Consider the following 18,586-nt stretch of genomic DNA (forward strand, 5'->3'; position numbering starts at 1 on the left):
GCCCTCCTGCGTTTCAGGCGAATTTGGACGAGTCCCAGATGAGCTCACCTCCGTTCCTCCGAGCTTTAATGACGTCTGTGTGTAAAGCAGCTGTGACAGGTAAGAGCTTCAGTCCCTTTACGGTAATGACTTCTGTAATGAGTGTGTTATGCAGTGACAGGTAAGAGCATCAGTCCCTTTACGGTAATGTCTTCTGTAATGAGTGTGTTATGCAGTGACAGGTAAGAGCTTCAGTCCCTTTACGGTAATGACTTCTGTAATGAGTGTGTTATGCAGTGACAGGTAAGAGCTTCAGTCCCTCTACGGTAATGACTTCTGTAATGAGTGTGTTATGCAGTGACAGGTAAGAGCATCAGTCCCTTTACGGTAATGACTTCTGTAATGAGTGTGTTATGCAGTGACAGGTAAGTGCATCAGTCCCTTTACGGTAATGACTTCTGTAATGAGTGTGTTATGCAGTGACAGGTAAGAGCTTCAGTCCCTTTACGGTAATGACTTCTGTAATGAGTGTGTTATGCAGTGACAGGTAAGAGCTTCAGTCCCTTTACGGTAATGTCTTCTGTAATGAGTGTGTTATGCAGTGAAAGGTAAGAGCTTCAGTCCCTTTACGGTAATGTCTTCTGTAATGAGTGTGTTATGCAGGACAGGTAAGAGGTAAGGGGTAAGGGGGGGTAAGGTGGTGAAAACTCCAGCCCTCACAGCGCCTCTCTGTGTCCCCTCCCAGGTGACAGCTCGTCCTGCAGAGTGGACACCACCATCATCCAGAGGAGACTACCTGTGCTGCTCAAGTACCTGAGCTCGGACACAGAGAGGCAGCTGCAGGCTCTCTATGCACTTCAGGCATTGATAGTCAAACTTGATCAACCTCCCAGTAAGTCCCTCCACACCGTAAACATCAACATTAGCTAATTTTTTTGAGTAATATAGTTTAAATGTTTTTTGTTTTTTTTAAATAATTGTTTCTGTCTCCCCCCCCACCCCCCCCCCCGCAGACCTGCTCCGGATGTTCTTCGACTGCCTGTATGATGAGGACGTGATCTCCGAGGACGCGTTCTACAAGTGGGAGAGCAGCAAGGACTCGTCAGAGCAGCAGGGAAAGGGCGTGGCCCTGAAGTCCGTCACCGCCTTCTTCACCTGGCTGAGGGAGGCGGAGGAGGAGTCAGAGGATAACTGACAGGAGCAGGTCTAGTCTCGGCCAATCAGTGCAGAGCAGCCAACCTTCGCTGAAAACATCGTCTGCAATCTTAAAAAAAAAACAAAAAAAACTAAACGAAAAACAAAAGCATATGCACGGACGGGAGGTGGACGGTGGAGGTTCATGGTACGGTACCCAACACAGCGATTAGAGTCTGCATCGGAAGGGCCAGAGCACTAAAAACGCATTGTATTATTTATAGAAAATATTTAGTTTTAAAATTTAAACTTTTTTTTTTTTTCTTTTGTTACTTTTTAAGAGACTTTAAAAAAATTACAATTTCTGTGCAACAAAGAATACAGTACATAGGTTCTGAACTCTTTAATTTATTATTTTTTTAAGGACTGCAAATACGGAAATTTATTTAACATTTGCAGATGCTCAAAATGTGGAGAACATTGACGGTTATAGAAATAATAACAATAATAACAATAATAAATATTATTGATAATAATAATAATAATAATAATAATAATTGAATGCCAGGTAGCCTCCCTGAATTTGGTTTAGAGAAGTAAATAAAAAAAGCAATTACTTATGGGTTGGAAGGGAGAGGGGGATTGGTTACAAGGCAGGGTCAACTGTTCAAAAGGTCAGAGGTTAAAGATTATTCTGAAATAACCTCAGGAACTGTTTCTTCTACTTCGGCTTGCTCTATTGGACCTGTATATACTCCCACACACGGGCGGGACTGAGACCCGTGGAAAAGAACAAAGAGGAACCTTCCGGAAACTAAACGGGGCAGTGGCCAGCACGAGAACGCTCCTGAGTGAGATGGTCGCTCATTCTAAAGTGCTTGTAACTCCTCAGACTTACAGAGCAAATTTAAAGCTTGTAAATACATTAAAGACAAAAAAGATATTTAAAAAAAGGTACAAGTCCCCACAGTGATGTGTGTTTCTTGTCGATTCCTGAAGTCGATATCCGGGTTAATCGATCTTTTTTTAAAAGCCCATGGTCGTTGCCTCACTGTATCGTAATGAATTGTTGCAGACGGTAGATTGAGTTGAGCATCAAAACATACTCACCCCTTAAGCTCTGATCATGTTCCCAGAGTCTTTGGGCGAGTGACAAACCTGTTTTGGAGTTGAAGTGATGTTTATTTCGTTTAGCATCAGGACCACTGTGCCTTGAAAGATTGTGTGTCTGTTCACTGGTCTTTGAGCCATTAGAGGCCACCCGCCATTTTGGCTCTTCCCACACACTTTCAGCGAGGTTCATGGCTGGAGAATGCAGCTCTTGGAGGCCACCCGCCATTCCGGTTCTCACCATACAGTTTCCAGGAGGCTCATTGCTGGAGAATAGGGTGAAGTGCAGCAACCTGATCTGGCCAGAAAGTCTCTGTTATTGGACACCATGTGTGCGAGCAGGAAGCAGTTTCTTTTGATGGTCAGCATACACACATGCTAGCTAGACTCCTGTCTAAAATCCATTTTCAACCACTGTATGTGCTCACCGTCTGTCTCCTTTAGGAAAATTAGATCAGCTGTATAATTTGATGGGATTTTGAAAGAGAATGGGTCCATTTGTGGCTATGTTTTATATTTTCCAGAACAATGTTTCATTAGTATGTGTGTTTTATATCTTGAAATGCATATGGTTGCTCAGATTTTCTCAACAAAAAAAAAAAGCGACCTCCTTTTTTCTTCTCTGGACAAAACCACACATCAGCCAGGGAACTTCCCCTGCGGTTTGGAACGGTTTTCAAGAGCAGCTGTGAGATTTATGAACTTTCCACTGCTGCTACTGCAGCTGCACTGAGGTCTTTATTAACAGGTGAGGCTAATCCTAAAGCCAGGGCGACATAGCTCAGGAGGTAAGAGCGGTTGTCTGGCAGTCGGAGGGTTGCCGGTTCAATCCCCGCCCTGGGCATGTCAAAGTGTCCTTGACCAAGACACCTAATCCCTAACTGCTCTGGCGAATGAGAGGCATCAATTGTAAAGCGCTTTGGATAAAAGCGCTATATAAATGCATATAAGCATATAAGCGCTATATAAGTCCATTTACCATTTACCATTTAAAGCTCATCCAGCTTGTAATAACCAGCTGTAATGCAGTTACAGGTGAGGCTAATCCTGAAGCTCATCCAGCTGTAATACAGTTACAGGTGAGGCTAATCCTAAAGCTCATCCAGCTGTAATACAGTTACAGGTGAGGCTAATCCTAAAGCTCATCCAGCTGTAATGCAGTTACAGGTGAGGCTAATCCTGAAGCTCATCCAGCTCATAATAACCAGCTGTAATGCAGAACAGGTCAGGCTAATCCTAAAGCTCATCCAGCTGTAATGCAGTTACAGGTGAGGCTAATCCTAAAGTTCATCCAGCTGTAATGCAGTTACAGGTGAGGCTAATCCTAAAGCTCATCCAGCTGTAATGCAGTTACAGGTGAGGCTAATCCTGAAGCTCATCCAGCTGTAATGCAGTTACAGGTGAGGCTAATCCTAAAGCTCATCCAGCTGTAATGCAGTTACAGGTGAGGCTAATCCTGATGCTCATCCAGCTCATAATAACCAGCTGTAATGCAGAACAGGTCAGGCTAATCCTAAAGCTCATCCAGCTGTAATACAGTTACAGGTGAGGCTAATCCATCGTAAAGCTCATCCAGCTGTATTACAGTTACAGGTGAGGCTAATCCTAAAGCTCATCCAGCTAGTAATAACCAGCTGTAATGCAGTTGTACAGCTTTTCACTTCCTGCAGGTTTTTGGTGGTTTTTTAACTCCTTCCCTTGTGTTCGCATGGAGGGATAAAAACAGGAAGAAGCACCTGGACTCCAGGTGAGCTCTCCACACCTTCAGAAAACGAGCGACGGAGTGTGTGGTCCGCAGCGACTGGACCCGTCAGAACCGGTTTACTCCGGAAGGGACCGGGTTCTGCGAAGCGCGTGATCGCACGCGTGCGTGGAGGAGAGTCGGAGCAAGAAACAGACGTTTGGTAGGGGGCAGTCTGAAGCTCCAGTGAGTTACCCGTTTGTGTTCTGAAAGGGAGGTTCTGTGCACCTGTGTCCTGGTCAGATGTCCAGCTCCAGGCTTCTACCTGAGGGATACTTGTGTTTGAAGGTCAGGTGCGTCTAACGAGCTGCACTCACCTGTTCATCATTCAGCAGGTCTGCGGCCTCCTGTTCTCTCCAGGCTGTGGCCTTCCACTGCTGCCACTGAATGTAACTATCAGGGGGGGCTGGTGTGGATCGGGGGGGGGGCTGGCGGTGTGGATCAGTGGTGGGGTGCTGTGTTCCCAGTGGGCCAGGAGGTAGGTTAGTATTTTGGCAGTAGTTAGCGCTGTTGCTTCGCAAGGAGGTTTTGGGTCCTAGTCCCGGCCAGCCTGGATCTTCCCTGTGTGGAGTTTGCTTGTTCTCCCTGTGTCTGCCTGGGTTTCCTCCGGGTACTCCGGTTTCCTCCCACAGTCCAAAGGCATGTGGGCTCTAGGGCTCACCTGTAAAAGAAACGTCAATCTCAATGTGACTAGTGACTACCCTGGTTTAATAAAAATTTTAATTTCCACCAATTACCCCTGGCTCAGATAGCTGATTAGTTTTATATACCAGTGCTGGATCACTAGTAGATTAGATCACCGCAAAATATTTCTCATAGGGACACGGGAACAGTCATCAGCTTATTAGCTTGTCATATCACATGATCACATTGCATTACAAATGACTGAGCTAGCAGAATAATTATAACAGAACTTCACAAGGAGCAAAAATCCAGAAATAAAGTCCTTGCTCATCCAGATTCTATGTAAGACCAGTTTTTAAAAGACATAAAAACATAGTGCTCGATACATTTGAACTTTTATAAGACAAGATTTTATCATTATTGTGTCAGAAATACTATTTCAGGTGACTGGTTATCGTGGTTACAGCTGTTGCCATATTTGTCGCTTTTGAGGCTTTATGTAGCGCACCAAGCGCTAAAGTATGCTAAAGCTGAGGTTGAGGTTCTCAGAACGGAGGCATATCCTGGTGAAAGGAGGGAGGTCTTGAGTTAAATAACATCAGCAACCCAAGGGAAGGACTTTGGACATATCAATAATATCCCATCACACAGCTAGGCCTAGTCGAACCACAGCAGTATTCACTTAAAACAAACATTTACATACAAACAGGGTTGTTGGGAGTAAGCTGTATTTTTATTGTTTACTGGCTGACTAGTGTTTTGCCTGCACGTGGCTCGTTTTGGGAGTACAAACTTCAGTTACTGGTGCTGGTGTGCCTGTGAAATATTGCTTAAAAATGCATAAAATAAGCAAAGACTGGGTTTAAAGCTGAACCTGAAGACCACAGAATTGCATTACAGCTCAAACAGCTATCCGAAGCTGGGGAATAAGGATTAGCTGGTACGGCTGTAATCCAGTTCTGTGGTCCGGACTCTGGAGGTTTAAACCTGAGGTTTAAAGTCCAGTTTAGCACACTGCAGTGGACCCATCCTGTCTGCTGACCTGGTTTACAGTTTTTATTTTGTCAACTAAATGTGCTCTGCACTGACCAATTCAAAGTTCATCACTCTGTTAGTATTTTGTCTGTTATCAATACTTCCTAATGATCTTAGGATTCACAGGCCAGTTTTTTTATTATTATAATGATGCCTTAATGCCCACTATCCAATCATCCTCTGTCAATAGACACTTTGATCAATCTGTCCTTCAAATTCACTTATCTTTACAGTCAAGTGAATCAGTTGCCACGGTTACTGTAAAGAGTGGGAGGAGCCTTCCTCGTGTAAACGACTGTGGATTGACTGACAGGCTGGAGTGCTGGTTTGGGTTGATTCGCCAAAAAGGTTCTTGCGCTGCAATGCTGGCGATTTGCTAACATTGGGCAGCGGATCTGCCTTTCAGTGGAGACAGAGAGGAAGAAGGAAACGAGAGTCCATTTGTGTTGGGGTATAATTCAGTTCCTGAACGCACACAAAATGAATCCCTGCTGAAAATTTAGGATTGTTTAAATGGTGTTTTTGACAATTTAGCTGATCAACCAGCTGTTCACCAACTGACCAGCCTATGGGGATCGTATCTATGTTCCCAGGGTCCTAAGTTCTACTGCACCTGACAAAACGTTGTGAACAATTTTTCAGAATTTCTTGGAAAATATTATTATTGAGGACTGAGCATAGCCAAGCCATTTGTTTGCTAGACCTAGCTGACATAATTTTCTGGAGTAAGACAGAAAATCATTGATTTACTGTCTCTGTCTCTATCTACTGAACACAGATAAGATTTCATGTAGAGCTGGGGAACATAGGACCCTGGGAACATAGGAACTCTGCCATGCCTATTCATAGCTGAATGGACCTGGAACTAGGCCACCTATTAGTCTGGTCCACCTTCTACCAGTTTAACCAGCTTTGACCCACTAGAATTGTCAGAAACAGAGCTTAAACTATTTAAAATAATCTTAGAATCCCGGCTGGTCTTAGCTGGAATTTTCAGCAGGGATAAAAATGAATGAAATTCACTTCATTAATGAACATGAAATTAATGAACTTCACTTCCTGAATGTACATGCATGAAATTAACTTCATTAATGGAATTTCGTTCCTTAATGTACATGAAATGAAATTCGCTTACTGGATAGAAGTGTTCTATGAGGATCTTTATAAACTGATTTTCAATTATTTACTTGTTTAATTTACGAAATCCTGTTAACGCTTCAGTATTCTGCTTTCACCCTTTGTGTTTATCAAACGTCAGTATTATGTAGCCGCCTTTATAGGGCACGTTCCTGTATGTTGCGTTTAATCTGCACGCGCGGTGTTATGTGCACTCCGACTTGTACCTTTCTTTTACCCCCATTGTTATATCTGCGCTACACGCTCACGCGTCGTAATTTCTGCAAACGGGTTTCTAACAATGATGCCCTCCATGTAGGCTATGCCGTTATCAGAACGTTTTCTTCAAAACTGTCTGTACCCTGTGAGGACAGACAAGCAAACGCGTTTTGTTTTTGTTTGAAAATGACAAACCCCCGAAAAACGTCTGTTATAGCCCAATGGAACACGCCGAGCGCAACCCGACGTACGGTTTACGCCGGGAGGCGTGGCAGGCAGCAGCGCTGATCAAATTCTAAAGAAAGGAGAGGACGGTTTACCCCAGCTACAAACACAAACACTAATCTCTGCAACGGTAAGCCGCGAAAATGCCTGGTTTTACGCGAAAATGAAACGGGAGAATTTGCCTTTACGGTTTCGGAATTGCGCGCTTTTCAAAAGCGTTTCTTTTCTATTGCAACTTATTGCATTTACCTCTCGACTGAATGCAGCGCCATTACTGTGTTTGGTAATTGACAAAATGGCCATAGTCGGAATTGTTATTGTTGCAATAGATCTGCCATATTCGCGACCTCACGTAACGTGAAAATAATAGAAATTCCATTCGTGCCCGTATAATGTACCCTTCGTCCTATCCGAGGGAAGTTTTGCGTCATGCACGAGCTGAGAATCGCACTTTTTTCAAATGTTTCTGCACATGCCCATGTTTAGGATTCGCTGCAGCTGGTCTAGATGTAGGCCTCCTGCGTTTTAATTGCGCATTGCAATATGGATAATTTATCATCAATGCTTTCATAACCGATAACTATAGATGGGTCAAGAGCGGAATTATTGATCTCGTCCTCACTGTCCTTATTTTGACCAATACATATATATTTTTAAAGTATTCCATTGATAAATACGAATTGTTTGGTTTGAATGACTGCAAGGTGTCCATTGCAGTTTAAACAATTGAGATTTCTGAAAACTGACTTTTTTTAATGACGACCAGATGTTTGCAATCACGACAGGACATGGACGTAATACACCTGCAGCTACAATCAGCCCGTGCAACAATACCGCATTTTAAATTGAAGACACGAACTTTGATAAATGAGAATTTTTTGACGAAGTTGTTGGTCTGACCATGAAAGGGCAAGTACGGTCTTGACTTAGCCAAGTGACAGACTTATATTACCATGGACGGATTTGTGTTTATTTAATTTAATTATTTTGACCTTACATTCCTACACATCATTTAAGACTTCCTGTATAAAATGGAAGGCACGTTGGGAAGAGAAGACCAGGGCCGCTGGAACAGCCGTATAACTACTGTGTCCTTAAAATATGTACCGTCTACTAAACAAACTGCCGTTTACTACTGTTTAGTGCATATTTTTTTGTATGCGATGGACAGTATGCCCAAAATGTCCTCCATAACACTGGAGAAGTGTCTTAAGAAGTCCCTCCAGTGCAGTGAACAGGCCCCGCCTCTTCTTCTCTGATTTATGAGACCCAACGATGGCTCCGCCTCTTCCTCTCTGCCGGACCTCCTAAAAAGAGTAGAGTTTACTTCCTGAAAGTGTGCTCCCGAACACGCTCAGCGAAACCCTGTAAATTGGTACCTCATCCAGGGATTTTAATTACATTCTCTACATTTAGAGAGAATTTTGTGCACTTTCTCATCCAATGTACTCACCTGGCCTACTCAATAGTATGGAAGTAAGCTGTTTCGGAACGTGGCCCCAGGTTGTGACCTGTCCCCTCCCCCTGATTTTGCTTCTCAGGTGTAGCCATGCCCATCCGCCGTGCCGCTGTGACCCCCCCACAGGAAACGCCCCCCAAGAGCAACCAGGATGGAGGTGAGCTGGGCTACAGCACTTACTACATAACCAACCCGACCTGTGCTCAGTCAGCATTTGTCCATAACTGTTTTTTTTTTTTGTTTTTTTTTTAAGTATTAACTTTTTCTTCTTAAACTCCGTTTTGGCAAAGTGGTTTTTAGCCATCGCTGAGCTTTTTTGAAGAAAAATAATTTGTGGAAAAAAAAAAAGTTGTGGATTGAATCCCTGCAACAGAACTCGGCCATCGCTGTCCCGTCCGTCTCAGCTGCTGAGAAGCTGAAAGCGTTCTCTTATCATTTGTGTAATCGATCGATTTCGCTCAGCCCTGGTGCTGGAGTGCTGTGTTCTCTCCTGGTCTCTGTTACTCGGCACTCCGTTGATCAGTTAACACTGATTACACCGGTAACTCCCCTCACCTGGTTTTATCTTTCTGGGTCTGAACTGATTGGAGGTTACAGGGTGAGAATAAAGCAGTAGAGAATGTGGGTCTTCTGGCCTGGGGTTGAGTAGGCCTGTTGTAATGGGTGGTGCTGTCGCCGACCAGGGAATATGAAGTGGGGCAGGGCCGCCCAGCCCTGTTACCTGGAGATCTACCCTCCGGCAGGTTTTCATTTCAACCCTAATTCGGCACACCTGACTCCACTAATCAGCAGCTCAGTGAGATCTCTGGCTGTTGAGTGAGGTGAGCTTTGTTTGGGCTGGAGTGAAAACCTACAAGGCAGTGGATCTCCAGGAGCAGGGCTGGGCTGCCCTGAAGCACTGAGCGGTGTTATCGGCGTCTCCGGGGTCAGGGGTCAGGGGTCGGGGGTCAGGCAGGTTTTTGGGTGTGTTGAAACGGGCAGCTTGCTGTGACCTGTGGACCCGGGCCCGGTGAGTTCAGGTGTGTAATCGGCTGCTTTAACTGATAAAAAGTGCTGAATACGGATGTAAGACCAGCAGGGTTAGGCTCTTAAAGCTGAGTCTGCTTCAGTAAAAATGTCAATTTTACCCCCCCCATCATCCCTTTCGGCAGACCCTGACGCCAGCTCGGAGGAGTCCGTCTCCGCGGGGGAGGAGCAGGAGGCGGAGTCTGCGCCCGCCGCGGCCCCGCCCAAGGAAGGGGAGGAGCCTGTAGGCGCCGGGGAGGCGGACAAAGAGGAGGCGGGAGAGACGGCCGAGAAGCCGCCGGAGAAAGCCCCCGAGGAGGGACAGGGGGAGAAGAAAGGGTCAGTCAGGCTGCGGGGCCCTTACCGCCCGCTGCGTTTCCCGCGTCTTCCCTGTGCCTGAGGCCCTAGTGTCTGCAGCCAGGGGGCCCTAGTGTCTGCAGCCTGGGGGCCCTAGTGTCTGCAGCATGGGGGCCCTAGTGTCTGCAACCAGGGAGGCCCTAGTGTCTGCAGCCAGGGAGGCCCTAGTGTGTGCAGTCAGGGGGCCCTAGTGTCTGCAGCCAGGGAGGCCCTAGTGTCTGCAACCAGGGGGCCCTAGTGTCTGCAGTCAGGGGCCCCTAGTGTCTGCAGCCTGGGGGCCCTAGTGTCTGCAGCCTGGGGGCCCTAGTGTCTGCAGCCAGGAGGCCCTAGTGTCTGCAGTCTGGGGGCCCTAGTGTCTGCAGCCTGGGGGCCCTAGTGTCTGCAGCCTGGGAGCCCTAGTGTCTGCAGTCAGGAGGCCCTAGTGTCTGCAGTCAGGGGGCCCTAGTGTCTGCAGCCAGGGGCCCTAGTGTCTCCAGCCTGGGGGGGGCCTAGTGTCTGCAACCAGGGGGCCCTAGTGTCTGCAACCAGGGGGCCCTAGTGTCTGCAACCAGGGGGCCCTAGTGTCTGCAACCAGGGAGGCCCTAGTGTCTGCAACCAGGGAGGCCCTAGTGTCTGCAACCAGGGAGGCCCTGGTGTCTGCAACCAGGGGGCCCTGGTGTCTGCAGTCAGGGGGGCCCTAGTGTCTGCAGCCTGGGGGCCCTAGTGTCTCCAGCCTGGGGGGGCCTAGTGTCTGCAGCCTGGGGGGCCCTAGTGTCTCCAGCCTGGGGGCCCTAGTGTCTCCAGCCTGGGGGCCCTAGTGTCTCCAGCCTGGGGGCCCTAGTGTCTGCAACCAGGGAGGCCCTAGTGTCTGCAACCAGGGGGCCCTAGTGTGTGCAGTCAGGGGGCCCTAGTGTCTTTAGCCTGGGGGCCCTAGTGTCTGCAGCCTGGGGGCCCTCAGTAGGGCAGCCCGGCCGTGTTCCTGCAGATAAAAGCACAAACTAACTGACAAAATCGACGTATCATTAGATACAGGCTTTATAAACCCGAAAAGGGCTCAAGGCTCTGCCCTGAATTAATTTTAAGTCTGTTGTGTTCATTTTTAACTGATTCTGTGGTTTTTGTTCAGGCCAAGGCTGCCCAGCACTGTTTCTGCAGATCTGCTTTCCTGTAGGTTTCCATTTCAACCCTAATTTAGCACATCTGACTCTACTAATTAGCCGCTCAGTGAGATCTCTAGCTGTTGCGTGAGGTGTGCTTTGTTAGGGTTGGAGTGGAAACCTGCGGAATGGTGAGTCTGCAGGAACAAGACTTGGGCAGCCCTGCTTTTAGCAACCTGCATGAAAAGCATGGTGACTTTTTTTTTTTCTTTTTTTTGCAGAGAAAAGGATGCTGGGAAGGAGAAGGAGAAAGAGAAAGAAAAGGAGAAGGAGAAGGAAAAAGAAAAGGTGAAGAAGGTGAAGAGGACCATCCCGTCCTGGGCCACCATTTCGGCGAGCCGACGGGCCCTGGTGCAGAAGTCCTCCGTGTCCCTGTACAGCCAGCCCAAGATGGACGACATCCTCATGGAGGCCATAAAGGTGGGCGTCGCCGTAGCGGAGAGGCAAGAGAGCGAGTGTTTGCTCAGACAAGTGGCCAAGCGTGATGCCTGCCGTACGCTCTGTGCCTGCTGTGGTTCTTTCACAAATATTGAATATTTTTTTACATTTTTATTACACATTTAAAATGTGTTAAATCTGCAGTCACGTGTTCTTCATGAAGAATATTACAGTCAGAGTAAATCTAGACCTCTATGGTGCTTCAGTGACCGTGGCGGTGTTCTGAGCGTGCTCAGTAGCGGCAGCGCTGACAGCGTAGCGCTTTCTCCCTTTGACCTGTTCCAGGCCTGCAAGCACAAGGCGTCTGCCTACGCCATCAGGAAGTACATCTCGAAGAACTACGCCTCCCTGGAGCTGGACAGACGGGCGTTCCTTCTGAAGAAGTCCCTCAAGCGACTGCTGGAAAAGGGGGCCATCAAGCAGGTGGGTCTCGTGGCTCTTCCTCACGAGGTTGTTCATTTTTCCGGGGGTGAAATGTGTGTGTGATCATCTCGGTCAGAAGGGGAATTTTTGGTTTCTTGCCTCCAAAATAGTTTGCAGCCTTGGCCCAACTTTCTTATTCTGAAACTTTATCTAGTATTCTGTAACCAAAGTGCTTTCTCAAAGTGGGGTGCTGCGTGCATCCAGTGATAAGGGTGTGTGTACATGTGAATGTGGTGGTGGAGATTGTTATTTAACAGCGTGTCTCTCTCTTGCTCTCTCTCACCCCCTTTCTTGTCACTTCCGCAGCTGAAGGGGAAAGGCCTTTCTGGAAGCTTCTCCATCTGCAAACAGACCCAGAAGCCTTCAGGCAAGGTGAGCGATGGCGTCGCAGTGCGCTCGCTCTCTCTCCCGTAGAGCTGGAGCTGGTGGAGCTCCTGGCAGTTTTATTCAGAGTTAAGAGTTACCCAGTTAATGGCTTATTTGTTTCATGGACAATTTGCGCACATTTCTTAAAGTTTGTTTATTTACAGTTGCTTGGGTTCATTTTTAGCCCATTTTGAAGGCAGCAGTTTGGGAGAGAATACTGGGGGCTTTCTTGGTCCGTAGAGTCCTATGAGACTGAATAGTGGGTGTGAGCCTTGTCCCTGCGGTGAGGAGAGGAGGGAGTCAGTGTAAATGGGCTGGTTAATGTGGAGGGTTAAGGGTTAATCTCGCGGGTCCTTTACGCGCTGTGGTCTGGGTTAGGGGTTAATCTCGCGCGCGCTGTCCTTTAGCGCTGTGGTCCGGGTTGAGGGTTAATCTCGCGCGCCCTGTCCTGTCCTTTACGCGCTGTGGTCTGGGTTAAGGGTTAATCTTGTGTGTCCTGTACGCGCTGTGGTCTGGGTTAGGGGTTAATCTCGTGCGTGCTGTCCTTTACGCGCTGTGGTCTGGGTTAAGGGTTAATCTCGCGTGTCCTTTACGCGCTGTGGTCTGGGTTAAGGGTTAATCTCGCGCGTGCTGTCCTTTACGCGCTGTGGTCTGGGTTAAGGGTTAATCTCGCGTGTCCTTTACACCGCTGTGGTCTGGGTTAAGGGTTAATCTCGCGTGTCCTTTACACCGCTGTGGTCTGGGTTAGGGGTTAATCTCGCGTTCCCTTTACGCGCTGTGGTCTGGGTTAAGGGTTAATCTCGTGTGTCCTTTACGCGCTGTGGTCTGGGTTAAGGGTTAATCTCGCGTCCTGTCCTTTACGCGCTGTGGTCTGGGTTAAGGGTTAATCTCGCGCGCGCTGTCCTTTACGCGCTGTGGTCTGGGTTAAGGGTTAATCTCGCGTGTCCTTTACGCGCTGTGGTCTGGGTTAAGGGTTAATCTCGCGTGTCCTTTACGCGCTGTGGTCTGGGTTAAGGGTTAATCTCGCGCGTGCTGTCCTTCACGCCGCTGTGGTCTTGCAGAAGCCAGCCGCTGCACCGCAGCCCAAGGCCGAGACCCTGGGGGACACGCTGCCCCTGATCATGACCCACCTGTGTGAGCCCAAGGAGGCCTCCTACATCCTCATCAAGAAATACCTGGAGCAGCACTTCCCCCAGCTCAACGTGGAGCAAAGGTAACGGCAAACCAGGGATTCACTCAGGGGCTGGAACATTACACTGGGGTTCCAGAACTCCACTCTGGGTCTGGAACATTACACTGGGGTTCCAGAACTCCACTCTGGGGCTGGAACATTACACTGGGGTTCCAGAACTCCACTCTGGGGCTGGAACATTACACTGGGGTTCCAGAACTCCACTCTGGGGCTGGAACATTACACTGGGGTTCCAGAACTACTCTCAGGGCAGGTCGCATTAATCCATAGACAGTATTCTGGAATGTCATGCGGAAGTATTGTCTCCAGTCCTTTAAAAGAGTCCTTCTAGAGAATCTGCCAAAACCAATGCCTGTGTATAATGTCCATGCATTTATAGTCTTTATGATGCGCCCCCTTATTCATCCCCAGACCTGATCTGCTGAAGAGCGCCCTCCAGAGGGCGGTGGACAAAGGCCACCTGGAGCAGATCACTGGCAAAGGAGCTTCTGGAACCTTTCAGGTCAGTCTCTGTTTCCTGGGGGAACGGCAGGAGCCAGTTGCGCACACCTGTTTCGGGGTGCTTTATCGCCTCGTTTTATTTCGGTCTTGCAGATTAAACGGGCGTCGGACAAGCCCCTCCTTAAAGGCGGGCCCCTGGAGGACGCCATCCTTACCGCCATCACCGCCATGAACGAGCCGAAGACCTGCAGCATCTCCATCATGCGCAAGTTCCTGCTGGAGAAGCACAAGGACAGCCGCGTCTCGCTGCTCGGTACGGCCCGCCCCCGTCCCCGCGGCAACCGTCCGTCTCACACACACCCACAAACCGTGGGTCTGTCTCACACTCACACACACACACACACACACACACACACACACACAAGCCATGCGTCAGTCTCACACACGTCCACACAAACCGTGGGTCTGTCTCTTACACACACACACACACAAATGTTCTAAAGGGGAAACGTGAAGATGGAAGAGTGATGGAAACAATACACACGTGTGCGTATGCGCATGTGCACACACACACACACACACACGTCTACACAAGCCATGCGTCAGTCTCTCACACACACACACACACACACACGTCCACACAAGCCATGCGTCAGTCTCACACATGCACACACACACACACACACACAAGCCATGCGTCAGTCTCACACGTGCACACACACACACACACACACAAGCCATGCGTCAGTCTCACACGTGCACACACACACACACGCCATGCGTCAGTCTCACACACACACACACACACACACAAGCCATGCGTCAGTCTCACACACACACACACACACACACAAACCGTGCATCACTCTCACATGTGCACACAAACTGCGTTCTCAATGAAAGGGCCTCTGAACCATTAAAACACGGAACTTTATTGAATTACTGTAAGGAGAAGCTACTAAGCGAGTAATACGTTTTTTTGCCCATTTCTGTGTAATTCAGTGCAAATCCAACTCTTGTTAATGGGGAAGTAAGTCCTGTTTCTCACTGACGGCAGTCAGTGTTACTTGGCAAAATAATAACGACAGTAAACCATTAAGAGCCCCTTAGCTGTGATCTATCGGTAGTACTTGTGCGTTTTAAAGGTTATTAGCACTCCGGGCTCTCTCTGTGATAGAATGTGTAATCAGAAATGTCAGACGCGGATTTAGTCTGGATTCTGGGTGGCGATTCAGAGGGAACGTGTGAACTCTGTCTACGTGCTAACGTGCTAACGTGCTAATACTCCTCCGTCGTAGTGAACAACCTGAAAAGGACCCTTAAGACCTGCAAGATGAGGGGTTGGATGGAGCAAATCTCTGGGAACGGCTTCAACGGGACCTACCAGCTCTGCTACCCCTTCTACCCCAGGTACAGAGGCAGTTTTACCCCCTGCTAGGGCAGTTCCTGGGCTTCCCAAACATTTAATGAGTACAATGTTCTGGAAAATACAGGTTGGTTCTCCAAATGGAATGTTGTTATTAGTGTCAGTGTCCTTTCTGTAATCCACTAATGCAATAATGCTGTTTATTACCAGGATGGTTTTTTCCCCAAAAAAATATCAGTGCTCACACATTGATCTGCACAGTATCACACTAAGAAAAGTATTTGTGTAAGTCCCAAATATCCAAGTACAGTAAAATTGCTAATTTTGTAAACATCTACACAACATGATTACCCAATTCAGTCATTAATTCATTAACATTTAAATGAAGTGCTTTTCTTTTCTTCCACTTCAGACAGATTATGGCCTTAGGTGCACCCCTTGCATGTTATCTTGGTTCTGGTTCGTGGTTGTGTGTTGCTGTGTTTGTTGACCTGGTGAACTCTCTCTCTCTCTCTCTCTCTCTCTCTTGCACATCCAGCCCAACACTCCTGTTCCCAGAGAAGCAGACACAGAAGGAGAAGCCCAAACGTAAGAAGGAAACGAAGGAGGAGTCATCTGATGAAGAGGAAGAAGAGGAGTCAGAGGAGGAGGAGGAAGAGGAGGAGGAGTCAGAAGAAGAGTCCGAGTCAGAAGATGAGCCTCCTTCCAAGAAGAGGTGGGTAGAGTGACTGAGTCTCCCACATCTGAGTGATCTGCCCCCTCCCCCCAGCCCCAACCCCCCCCCGACCCTGTGCAGATTCACTGATGATGATGATGATGCAGTATTATTATTCTCACCCCCCTGCAGGAAGCAGCAGAAGAGGCCACCACCAAAAGTGCGTCGGCCCCCACCCGCCAAAAAGAGCCAGCCGCGCAGCCGGGGGGGGGCAAAGAGGGCCAAGGCGCCGGCCCGGTCGCCGGCCCGGTCGCCAGCCAAGGGCAAGAAGCTGCCCCCCGCTAAGAAACGGGCCGGCTCTGCCAAAAGGCCTGCGCCGTCGCCCAAAAAAGCAGCCCCGCCCGCCAAGAAGTCGGCCCCCCCGGCCAAGAGGCCGGTCCCCCCCGCCAAGAGGCCAGTCCCTCCAGCCAAGAGGCCGGTGCCCCCCGCCAAGAAGCCGGTGTCCGCGGCCAGGACGTCCTCTTCCGCGCGGGCGGCCCCTCCCTCCAAGGCCGCGGAGCAGAAGAAGCCCGCCCCCGCCGCCAAGCCCAAAACGCCGGTGGCCAAGAAGATGACGAGCCGGGCGCCGAAGAGGCTCTCCCCCAAACGCCCGCCCCCCAAGGCCGCCGTCAAAGCCAAGCCCGCCGCGCGCAAGCCCCAGAGGTCAAGAAAGTGATCGCCACGACAACGAGGGGTCAGGGGTCAACCGCGGCAGTAGGACTGCAGTGCGTTGGCGACTCTTCCCCCCCCTTTTTCCTCCATTCTTTTTTCCGTTGACGTTTACTTGGGGAAGAGAGGGGCGTGGTCACGGCCTCCGGCTGATTCGATGAGCTAATTTGATCCAGCCCCCCAGAACGAGTTTGAAAAAGACTCATAGCTTTGGCTAATTTTTCATAAAGCCTATAGTTTTTTTTTTTTTGGCCAAAGTAAACCCTTATCATTTGTGGCAGTATGTTAATGGAGGGCTGAAGGTCTGTTTAACGTTTTCTATATATTTAGTGATATGAGCTCTACCTTAATGAGGTTTATTTTATTTTTTTTTTTTTTTTAGAGTAGCACACTTTGCTTCCCGGGTATTTTATATACACAGAATATCTTACTAATGCTTTCTTCCTCCCCAAGTACCCACGTGTCTCTTGAGGAACACAAAGTTATTTTCTCTGGTTTTTATGCATGCTTCTCTTTTAAAAAAAACTGCCAATTCAACTTTAGTGGCATCTGTGATTCTGTTGACTGTTACTCTGTTAGTGTTTTTTTGGGTTTATTTTTAATTTTTTTTTTTAGCTTAATTAACGTAGTCCCAAAGGCATGTATTTTGATAGAATTCTTTGTGTAGTCAAAGTTGATCGGATTTGGATTTGATTAACGCTAAGGTTTGGGAGAGGAGAGGAAGAACGCTGGCTGGTGTGAAAGCCCTGTGGGAAAGACAATGACCAGTGACCATAAGTATTAGGACATCGCGTGTCTGCCCTTTAAAAGACCACTGACATCATACACTTGGGGTAAATCCGAGTAAATATTTTGCCCAGGTTTTTTTTTTTTTCCTGAATGCATTATTCAGGATAAGTTCATTTCTGGTTTGAGTCCTTATAAAAATGGGTAATGGAAGTCTGATTATTACATATGGCTGTGGGTGCGTCTGTATATTCAGTCCGTGTGGCGTTGAGCTGTACTACATTTCAGTTCCGTGTCCACAGCGAGACTGGGCAAAGCTGGGCTGGTGGTTTTGCGTTTCATCTGCTATAGATTTGAGGAGGGAAAAAAATGACTTCAGTCCCCACTGTTCTTGTGTAGAGACATGCAGTAATCTTTTGTTAATTTTGGGTTTATGAAGAGTACTACAGGAAAAATATAGTTGACTGTTTCAACGATGTTCACTGTGTTAGATTAAGGATGCCTTTTTTTTTTCAGTGCAAGTTTCTCATAACGTACATTGCATGCCTGTAACCTCAGTTGTGATGCCTTTTCTGTAGTCAGTAATAAAGTCACTGTATATTTGTACCCACGTAGTTGTAGTTTGAGCTTACTCTGGTTACATTAATGCACCAAAATATGCCAAGATGGAAGAAGGTTCCAGCTTGTTTTCATCCCTGAAGTTTTATGTATTTAAAATGTAACCTCAATAGTTCTGTGTGAGTTATACATGACAATCCACTTTGGGGAAAAAATGGCAGTGTGCGGTTTAAAATTGGCTTGGAAAACTTACCTCAAGCCGGTCTTAAAGAATCCAGTTTGGCCAATCAGCAGCGCTAATTGTGCAGTTAATTTCCTGGGGGGAAAGAAAACCAGGGCCGGATTTGGATTAGAGGTCCTCATTTGAGTATCCATGGAAAATGATTCTTTTAGAACAGAGGTTCCCAAACATCTCCTCAGGTTCCCTAAACTGGATCCAGGTGTTTGATGTGTTCCACCTTGAGCACACCTGCCATCACTAATCAAGCCCTTCATTAGATCCACCAGGTGTGCTTGTGATGGAGCACATTAAATACCTGGATCTGGTTTAACCTGTATTAGGAAGAGGCTGCC

At 47.9% G+C, this 18,586-nt stretch overlaps 2 protein-coding genes across 2 annotated transcripts in view; both read left to right on the forward strand.

The window, feature by feature from the left end:
* The window catches only part of LOC135235040 (eukaryotic translation initiation factor 4 gamma 3-like), a 51,773-nt gene extending 50,491 nt beyond the window's left edge, over positions 1 to 1,282 (forward strand). Inside the window, exons 33-35 of the mRNA XM_064300239.1 lie at positions 18 to 99; positions 725 to 871; positions 993 to 1,282. Of these exons, the coding sequence (XP_064156309.1) occupies positions 18 to 99; positions 725 to 871; positions 993 to 1,174 (411 nt within the window). The 3' untranslated portion in view covers positions 1,175 to 1,282. The remainder of the gene's footprint in view (positions 1 to 17; positions 100 to 724; positions 872 to 992) is intronic.
* Positions 1,283 to 7,156: 5,874 nt separating this feature from the next.
* Positions 7,157 to 18,065, forward strand: LOC135235185 (heterochromatin protein 1-binding protein 3-like). Its single transcript, XM_064300452.1, has 12 exons — positions 7,157 to 7,313; positions 8,725 to 8,799; positions 9,794 to 9,986; positions 11,362 to 11,560; positions 11,864 to 12,001; positions 12,308 to 12,373; positions 13,429 to 13,580; positions 13,971 to 14,061; positions 14,154 to 14,313; positions 15,299 to 15,410; positions 15,905 to 16,081; positions 16,214 to 18,065. The coding sequence occupies exons 2-12, from the start codon at positions 8,733 to 8,735 to the stop codon at positions 16,734 to 16,736; spliced, it is 1,878 nt and encodes a 625-aa protein (XP_064156522.1). The 5' UTR covers positions 7,157 to 7,313; positions 8,725 to 8,732; the 3' UTR covers positions 16,737 to 18,065.
* Positions 18,066 to 18,586: the final 521 nt, after the last annotated feature.

The sequence above is a fragment of the Anguilla rostrata genome, chromosome 11 (genome assembly GCF_018555375.3).
Source record: "Anguilla rostrata isolate EN2019 chromosome 11, ASM1855537v3, whole genome shotgun sequence".
In the NCBI taxonomy this organism is placed as follows: domain Eukaryota; kingdom Metazoa; phylum Chordata; class Actinopteri; order Anguilliformes; family Anguillidae; genus Anguilla; species Anguilla rostrata.